At 32.7% G+C, this 10000-nt stretch overlaps 2 protein-coding genes across 2 annotated transcripts in view; one reads left to right on the top strand and one right to left on the bottom strand.

Annotated features, from left to right (window-relative positions):
* LOC127881366 (protein Wnt-1-like) overlaps positions 1 to 10000 on the bottom strand; it is a 55138-nt gene that overhangs the window by 39533 nt on the left and 5605 nt on the right. The window lies entirely within an intron of this gene.
* The window catches only part of LOC127881364 (protein Wnt-9a-like), a 67334-nt gene continuing 57528 nt past the window's right edge, over positions 195 to 10000 (top strand). The window contains exon 1 of the mRNA XM_052429147.1: positions 195 to 230. Within this exon, the coding sequence (XP_052285107.1) occupies positions 199 to 230 (32 nt within the window). The 5' untranslated portion in view covers positions 195 to 198. The remainder of the gene's footprint in view (positions 231 to 10000) is intronic.

Genomic DNA, 10000 nt, shown 5'->3' with positions numbered 1-10000 from the left:
AGCGTTTATCTCTTTGATGTCAGTTTTGTTCTTATGTGCAAAAGGTATTACATCCTACTTCAAGGTGTAATTCACTTTGATGAAACGTTAGACTCATTAGTGTAATACAAACAAATTGTTGCAAAGTCCCGATAGTTTCTTCATCTAATTTCTAGTCTCATTTTTAAATTAGATTTCTTTTAGTGTAGAACACATTCGATGTACGGATTATTTAATAACGGAAACCACAGGTACGATTGTATAATTACTATTACTTTATATCATTACAGTATATATCTTTTCTTCTAATTTAATAAAATAATACACAATTCATCTTATAATTTTCGAATTCTCAACTATCGACCTTCTTCGTCAACGTTGTACAAAATGAAACTACGAACTACTTTCTTTACCAATATTTACGCGCATCGCAAAACAGTTAAGTAAAAAAATAAAATACAGTAAATGTGCGTCTATGATTTTGTCATTGTTAGAAAATTCTACTGAAAAATTAACACAATCAACTAGTCAGATATATGCGCAACACGTGTAACGCTTATCTATGTTCACAAAAGTAGTTCAAATTAAAATAAGTACTAAACATTTTAAAATACTGATTGCACTGCAGCAATAATGAATAAATTAATACATTATCACGTGCTGCTATTTATTTCCAGTAAAAAACATGTGCATCTGTTGTAATGCCATGACAGGACGATAATTGTAATTAAGAGTGACCCAATACAATACTTTTTGTAGTAGGTTATTAAAAAGTATTTGTATATGACTTGGAACAGGGAAATTAATGCATAAAGGTTAAAGTGATATAAACATAAATACCCATTGTAGCAATTCATACATTTGAGACTGAATTGTTGTTAAAATTCATTTTGATTTGCGAGAGATTTATTCACAATCGAAAAAACAGCACTATTCAATATATATTGCAAAAAGTCAAAACGTTTTAATAATTGAAAAGCGTGTACACACACAGAGGCTACAACAAGAGCAACATAAATGATACATAGCAATATTATAGGAATTGTTATCAACTTACAAATGGACCGTGCTCTGTGAAAAAGGGGGTCAAATGCATGTGCGTCAAGTGTCCTCCCAGATTAGCCCGTGTAATCTGCACAGGCTAATCAGGGACTACTCTTTTCGCTTTTATGACATTTTTCGTTTAAAGAAAGTCTCTTCTAATCAAAATTCTCGTTACGGCGAAAAGTGTTGTCCCTGATAAGCCTGTGCTGACTGCACATGTTAATCTGGGACGACACTTAACGCACATGCATTAAAACTCCTTTTCAGAGAGCACGTCTCAAATGTTTAAGCTATTGCTGAAATCTGGTCACGAATGAAAATATAAGCTGTACGCATGCGCCTTAAATGATCTTTGTTCTCTAGAAATCAGGATATTGAATATTCACAGCCAGTGCCTGGCATTCTAACATGTTACATGCGTGATGCAGTTGCTTGATACATATCGTGATCCCCATTGAACAATACTGTCGTAAGGGAACAAACTAAAACATTAAACATGAGATCAAATTATAAATTTATAAATTTAAACGCATTATTGTGTCAGTTAATAATCGATTTTACAACGACATGTCATGCGAGTGTTGCGTGCGTTTGAGTACGACATATGGGTCTTGTTCTGAGAAAACTGGGCTTAATTCATGTGCGTAAAGTGTCGTCCCAGATTAGCCTGTGCAGTCCGCACAGGCTAATCAGGGACGACACTTTCCGCTTGAATGGTATTTTTAGTTTCAATGAAGTCCTTCCTTACCGAAAACAAGTTTAGGCGGAAAGTGTCGTCCCTGATTAGCCTGTGCAGATTGCACAGGCTAATCTGGAACGACACTTTACGCACATGCATTATGACCAGCTTTCACAGAACAAGACACATATTAACTTTTATGATGAATTGTTAATGGGTTGCAAAAGAAAAAAATAAAATAAAATTGAATGCTCAATTAGAACCATTATAACGAGAGTATACGACACCATAGTACTTCAATTACATGATGATAAGATGAAAGAGAAAAGTTTCACTTTGCACACATTCAAATAGGACGCTGTTTCATTCGTTTTCATGTTGTGACAGAATTTGGTAACAATTGTATGCCGAAATTTCCAATGGTTTGAATGGGGCATTTGGCATATATTAAGGAACTTTGGACTCCTGGTACAAACAAGCGTGTGCATATTCACAATCATGAATGTAATAATACCTACACAACTTTCTATATTTTAAAAATTTAGCTGTTACTCATTCATAATTTTAATATAAAAAAAATACGAAGTTCAAGTGAAATTCTCTGCACATCAATGGTTTGTTTGTTCAGGTGAAGTAATCCGAATCGTTGAGAATATTATATTTTCTCATGTCATTTCAACACTTTTAAAGCAGCCATTATTCTATTTAAGGTTATTTTCTGGCTAAATGAGGCATACATCTAGACCTAAACATTGAAAATGAAGCGCGATGTTCATAAACACTAGACATTTCAGTTACACCTCAATAAATATCCGATTGAATCTTGATCTATGACAGTTTTATAATGTTTTCGATTTTAAAGTGCGGAAAAATAAGAATAATTATAGTTTTTGACATTCATTTCTCTAATTGCTCACTTTAAGGTGGAGATTATTATTTTTATTTTAGCGGGAGAAAGAGTTTAGGCCTCAGAAAATTCACCAGTTCTCCCAAGTAAATACTGTTGTTCGTATCGTGTGAATTGTGTTCAGTTTGAGTAATTTGAACTTAAATTATATGTTTAGTACAGTTTTTAACATCAGTTTACGTTTAAAGGATTCAAGAAACTGTTCTAAATGACAACTTTGCTGTCATGTTTCATTGTTGGTTTTCTAAATAAAACAACAATTTTACTATTTTTTACCCGCAAATTACATGCAGAAATTAAAGCCTTTATAAAAGTTTACAAAATGACGTCGCTATATGGCGTATTTAATGTATCAAGAGTGTAGACTACATCAAAACTTATCAGAAGGGGCTTCATCTGTTTAATGTGGGTTTGATGATGGGATAACATATTGTGTAATATCATCAGTTCTGACCAGCAAGAACAACGCATTGAGTATTAGTGTAAACAAGTCATTGAAATAATGACATTCAGTACAACCATCAGTTCTTACCAGCAATAACAAAGCATTGAACATGAGTGTAAACAAGTCATTGACCTAATTACATTAAGTGCCTCCATCAGTTCTTACCAGCAATAACAAAGCATTGAACATGAGTGTAAACAAGTCATTGACCTACTGACAATAAGTACCACCATCAGTTCTTACCAGCAATAACAAAGCATTGAACATGAGTGTAAACAAGTCATTGACCTAATGACAATGAGAACCACCATCAGTTCTTACCAGCAATAACAAAGCATTGAACATGAGTGTAAACAAGTCATTGACCTACTGACAATGAGTACCACCATCAGTTCTTACCAGCAATAACAAAGCATTGAACATGAGTGTAAACAAGTTATGGACCTAATGACAATGAGTACCACCATCAGTTCTTACCAGCAATAACAAAGCATTGAACATGAGTGTAAACAAGTCATTGACCTAATGACAATGAGTACCACCATCAGTTCTTACCAGCAATAACAAAGCATTGAACATGAGTGTAAACAAGACATTGACCTAATGACAATGAGTACCACCATCAGTTCTTACCAGCAATAACAAAGCATTGAACATGAGTGTAAACAAGTCATTGACCTAATGACAATGAGTAACACCACCAGTTCTTACCAGCAAGAACAAAGTATTGCAAAAACGTTTGTAAATAAGTTTGTTTCTTCTTTTTTAAATCATTTCTTTTCATTGTATGTAATATTGTATCATTGATTTGTTTACAATTGTTATATTTTTTACACATGACAGTACTTTATTTATAATTGTATACATTAAAGACTATGTATATGTGTATAAGTCTAAATTAACTGTCTGTTATGTTCTGTGTAAATACATCATTGACATAATGACACCCTTATCAAAAGTTTATACATATCCATAGCTAAGATCCTCAATATGTTGAGGGTTCCAAGAGAGTATAGCTATTCAAAACCTTACTAATTCATTCCGTAAGTTGTATGTAAGATTGGTACATAATACCGCAACAAGCTGGGAAAGTTAATACTTGAAACGTGTAATGGAGACTTTTTTTGTTTTTTATTAATACGATTTTGATTTGTGATTCAACATAATACCAGGATAAAATCTTAACTGTTCAGTGCATAGAACATTTTAAGTAAACTAATTTCTCCTAACGTAGTCGAAACTCGTGCGTTTCAACCTTTGAGCTGCCAGGGAAGCTGTATTTTTATGAACGAACTATTTCTTCTGAACTACTTTACTGTTGGAGCCTTTGGAACCCAGCAGTAAGTTGTCTGTTAACAAAACCTGTATGTTATGAATGCTATTTGTTTAAGCAAGCAAGTGGCTTACGCAATGCTACGTTCAGATTGCTCCACTGTAACACATGGATAATGGTTTATAAAGCAAGTTTATTGGCAATACATCTTCCAAAATTGTTTTGTAGTATTCGAAATTACATATTTATAGCCCCTTTACACACATTCCTTAGTAATACAACGCAACACAAATACATTAAAGCCATTTAATACAATGGGAAATGTTGTGATTTTATTACCGGGACAAATACATGTTGAAGATTGCTTTAAAGTGTCAATATTACTGGCATGAAAATACAATTGTTATAAGTATGTGAAAATATCGTATATATTTATGAATCGATGACTTTATGTTCTTATTTATTTTGCTCGCGTCAATCAAAAGAATTAAGTGTATGATAAATCACGTCATTCAAAATTGGACCATGCGGTGGGTAAGAATAAATCGCATCGGCATAGGCAGTGGAATTAGAAGTTTTAGTAATTGTAGTATGAGGTGGTGAGGAGGAGAAAAGGTAATATCAGGGGTATAATATGTAAATACTTCGTTGTTGAAGTAACGCAGGTATAATACTCTCTAATAAAAAGTAATCTATGTAGAATTATGACTGTGCTGGTTCTCCTGTCTAGTTTGCATGAGTCATTTAGAAAACCATTCCTTGTCAATATAATGTGATCAAAATTATATGACCGATTCGTTTAATGAGTGTTCATGAAATAAAACAAAACGTGTAATAAAATGCCAGTAAAATATCAGAGAAAACAGGTGTTGTTAATATTGTGAAATATCGAGAGATAAAGGAATTTTGTAAAGTAATGGCAAACCTTTTTGTACATAGCGTTCACGTAAATTGGGAATAAAACCATGATTTCGGAGTTGTGTTTTTTGCAGTATTACTGTTATGTATTTTATATATGCAAACATTAAATGCGATTGTTAGTCAGTGTAAACAAATACTTTACGCTTTCGAATGTGGTTTTGATGAAGCATGCTTTGTATGAAAAGTGATATGGACACATTACAGTCATTTATTTTCTATTTATTTTCGTTAATTTACCAACGAAAAGTACAATTTTACAGATTGAGAAAATTTTGATAACTCATACTCATATCAACTCTGTGGTAATGTAAATATTGAAATGTTTTTCAAAGCCGCTTAGAAGATGACTACGTTGCGGTATATGTTAATTTAGTTTAAAGCATTATTCTTTTCCAAAATAATGTCTATTTAAAATCTACTCAGTATAATATCTTACACAATTCATGAACAAAAAGGTACAAACGGGTAAACTATTTTACAAAAAATCTCTTCCTGGCTTAAATCCGTATTCAACATGAAGTTTACAACATATTAATTAAATTTACACTAAAGTGAAATGAATTAATGAAATGTTATATCATTTCATTTGAGCAAAACCATCTATTATAAGCCTAAATAATGTAAACTCATGTAATAAAACGAGCTGAATAAATAATCAAGTTACCATTAAAAATGATATCACTTTCAAAAATCAATTATCCATTAAATGCACACACAGGCAGATACCTTATAAAATAACACCTTTTCGCAAAGTGTGTATATGTTATACAACACATTAGAGCGAAATTAACCCATTTATGCCTAGCGTCTAGAAAAAAAGGACTTTGCAAACAGAGAAGACCCAGATGAGACGCCGCATGATGCGGCGTCTCATCAGGGTCTGCGCTGTTTGCTTAAAGGAATTTATGTAAGAAATATTATAAATATAGAAATACATATACTAGACATCCCTCATTTTGGAAAAAAATGATCCAATTTAGAAGAATGGGAGAGTCCACTTATAGGCTTAAATGGGTTAAAAAAGATAACTGAAGCGGATTCTGTGTACTTAACCGCAAATGACGGTTACATATCAACGTTTCAATTAAACTACGAAAGTGTTATAATGTAATATGATTTGTTTTGAAAACAAAGTCAATATTCGAGTATAGTACATATTGTACCTTTAGCTTCGGAAGATAATACTTTCAAAGAAGACAATATTTACCTTAACCCCGAACCATGCTATATGATATTTATTAAATCACGTCGAACAAACAAGACGTAATAACTTGAATTGTTTTAACATGCCCATTCTGATTTTTCACCTTTACGGGATTTTCGGAAAACCCGTTTTAGTATTGTAAGCACCACGAGCGAGATGGATTCAACTTGTAGACCTATCGAGATGTAAAGAGAATGAAAGGTTACTGTCTTGTCGTTCTGTACTTTCTCAGGCTTGCCTTTTTGTCGTATCGAGTTTGATAAATTACAGAACTATAGGGCAGTGACATTTTTTTCTTACCATACTTCCATGCCCCCATTTTAAATTTCAGCACATACTAATATTAGGCATGCTCTGTGAAAAAGGGGTTTAATGCATGTGCGTTAAGTGTCGTTCCAGATAAGCCTAAAACAGGCACGAGACTGTCCGCCTAAACTGGATTTTTGCTAAGAAGGGACTTTCTGAAAACGAAAAATAACATAAAAGCGGAAATTGTTGTCCCTGATGAGCCTGTGTGGAATGCACAGGCTAATCTGAAATGACACTTGACGCACATGCATTGAACCCCTTTTCACAGAGCACGGCTCATATGTATAACATATAATTTAAACGACGATGACGTCATGATTAAAACGTCAAACGTCGACTGAAATATTCATTCCCACTAGAATGAATTCGTTTGCCGTTTTAATGACGTATAATATAAGGACAAAAGTGATAATCTCTAGCGTTATGTATAAGGACAAATGCTAACTTAAGCGTTATGTTTTACTGACATAAATTATAAGGGCAAATGCGTAATCTCGCGTAATGTTTTAATTGAATACTAGCTGATTGCAAAGTGTTACTCTAGCGTATTAATGAAATGGCATTAAGTATAAGGAGAAAGGGTTAATCTGTGTCGTTATGTTTTACTGACATATAGTAAAATGACAAAAAATGCTAACTATTTAGTGTTATGGTTTAATGACACTTATTATAAGAATAAGCGCTAACTAAAGCTTCATGTTTTAATGGAATAAAGTATAAGGGTATATGGTTGATCTGTAGAATTACGATTTATTTGCATATAGTATAGGGATACAGACTAACTATAACGTCATTTTACTAGTAAATTGTATAAGGACAAATGGGTAATTTCGCGTTGTGTTTTGATTAAATATAGTAGAGGTTCAAAGGCTTGCTCTAGAAGGACAAAGGCTTTTGATTGCGGTATGTTTTACTTGCTAAATTGTATACGGACAAAGACTTATTATTGCGGTATGTTTTACTGTCAATTTGTAGAAAGACGGCGGCTTGCTATGGCGTTATATTTTACTGGCAGACAGCATAAGGGCTAACGGTTGTGTTATGTTTTACTCTCATATTGTGTAAGGACAAAAGGTTACTACGGCGTTATGCTTTACTTGCATATAGTAAAAGGACGGTTGGTCACTCCAGCGTTAAGTTTAAATCGGAATTATTATAAAGACGAATGGATACTCTAGCGTTATAACTATGCTTCACTTGCATATAATACAAGAGCAAATTGTGACATACAGTATTAGTGGAAAGTGGTTTTCCGGCCTTGTCATTATGTTTTACAGGCACATATTTTTAGTCGATATGATAACAATAAATCGATATGTTTAACATACATAATGTATGGGAGCAAAACGGTGACTTCTTGTTTTAATAAAAACTTATTTAATTCAACCGCACTCGGTTACAGTTGGTATGTAGTAAAATAAAAAGGGGACACTCTAGCGATTTATGTTCTATTGGCAAATCGTAAATTTACAATGGGTCATTTCAGCGTTATTTGTTTTATTGGACATAAAGGACAAGGAACTAGGCGCCACTTCAGCGATTTGCTCGCATATCACACAGGAACAAGACAGAACAGTAGCGATACAAATTTCCTGGCAAAGTATATCATTGCGCAATTTAATGATTGAACAATTACACTACATGTGTATGTTTTATTGGAATATTGCTAATGAGCATGGAGAACTACAACAAAAAAATCTTTAATCATATGTTTGAATAATTCAATAGTAACATAGGGCTTGAGCTCTTTAGATTTTAATGACACACTGTATACAAGGTAATTAATTTTTAGTGTCAGACGTTTTACTGAACTATATTCTTCAGTGCACAGTCTGGTTCTGTTTTAAAAATAATATATTTATACTTAATTTGTTTACAATTAATGTTTCATTGTATTAAATAAAATACATATAATATAATTACAATAGTCTTGTCTTACATTTACTACGAGAATATTCTAATGCATTTGACTCCTATTTATTTCGATGAAACATAGCCAATCAAAAAAAGACCAGATTGATCTTAATTTACAACACTTTTCGCTTTTAATAACATACTTTCTAACACCTTAACCATGTTTTTACAAAGAATTGTTGACGTTTGCATTAGGTTTACAAGCATTGATGTTCGATCGATTAACAATAATAATCACGTGTTATCACAGTAAAATATTTTAATATTAAAGATGAAAGCAAAAATAATGAGGTCACAAATGAGCTAATAGTACCGTTAAAGGACTGGAACATGATATGTGTACACTACTTTTACCGGTAGCTGACATTATAAGGGGTCATTTGAATAATACAGTCATAACGTGAAGTTTTACCATCCGTTTAATTTCCTGTATTAATTTGGGAATCCGGAAAAAATGTTACTGCGAAAAAATTAAGTATATATTTTTTTAATTTTGATTTATTTTGTGCGCTTTAAACATCAAACTGCCAATCAAAAGAAAAGCATAAACTTATATATTATATAAATAAAATTACGGTTGTTGGTCAATATTACATTAAATGGAATGCATTTTCTCCCACGACTTCAATACCAACTTAGGTTGCTATTGTATATAAAAGAACATGTACATTCATTTTACAAATCTTGATCAACAGCACAACAATAAGCCTAATAAATCCTAATTTTAGTTTTGGTTCCTTATTAAAAATTGTTGGCGAACGATGCATAACACCCATTTACTTTTTCTCGGCTATGCGGTCATTGCCTCAATTTACAGAGAGCATATGCGATCGTAAAAATAAAGAATAAAGAACGTGTTTGGCTATCTCTCCATTCTTGACGTCGGTGCTGCAGGTTTGTATGAAAAGTTTATTCAATGAAATTTATATTTATTGGAGTCTTTATTGAATAATTGTTTGCAGTTTGTCAGGTGGGAGTGATTGTCGGCATGTAATGTGGAAAAAAATAAAAGCACAAAATTTACCCATTTATGCCTAGTGGACTCTCCCATCCTTCTAAATTGGATCAATTTATTTCCAAAATTAGGGATTTTTAGTATATTTATTTCTATATTTAGAATATTTCTTACAGAAATTCATTTAAGCAAACAGCGCAGACCCAGATGAGACGCCGCATCATTCGGCGTATCATCTGGGTCTACGCTGTTTGCCAATGCCTTTTTTCTAGACGCTAGGCATAAATGGGTTAAGCAATAGTTTCAGAGCCTTGCATATGATATTCTAGTTTTTAGTTATATCTAAGAGTGTTTATCCCAATATCTTTTG

This window comes from Dreissena polymorpha, chromosome 5, assembly GCF_020536995.1.
Source record: "Dreissena polymorpha isolate Duluth1 chromosome 5, UMN_Dpol_1.0, whole genome shotgun sequence".
Taxonomy (NCBI): domain Eukaryota; kingdom Metazoa; phylum Mollusca; class Bivalvia; order Myida; family Dreissenidae; genus Dreissena; species Dreissena polymorpha.
Note: the sequence above shows the minus strand (reverse complement) of the source record. Positions and strands in the feature narration are given on the sequence as shown.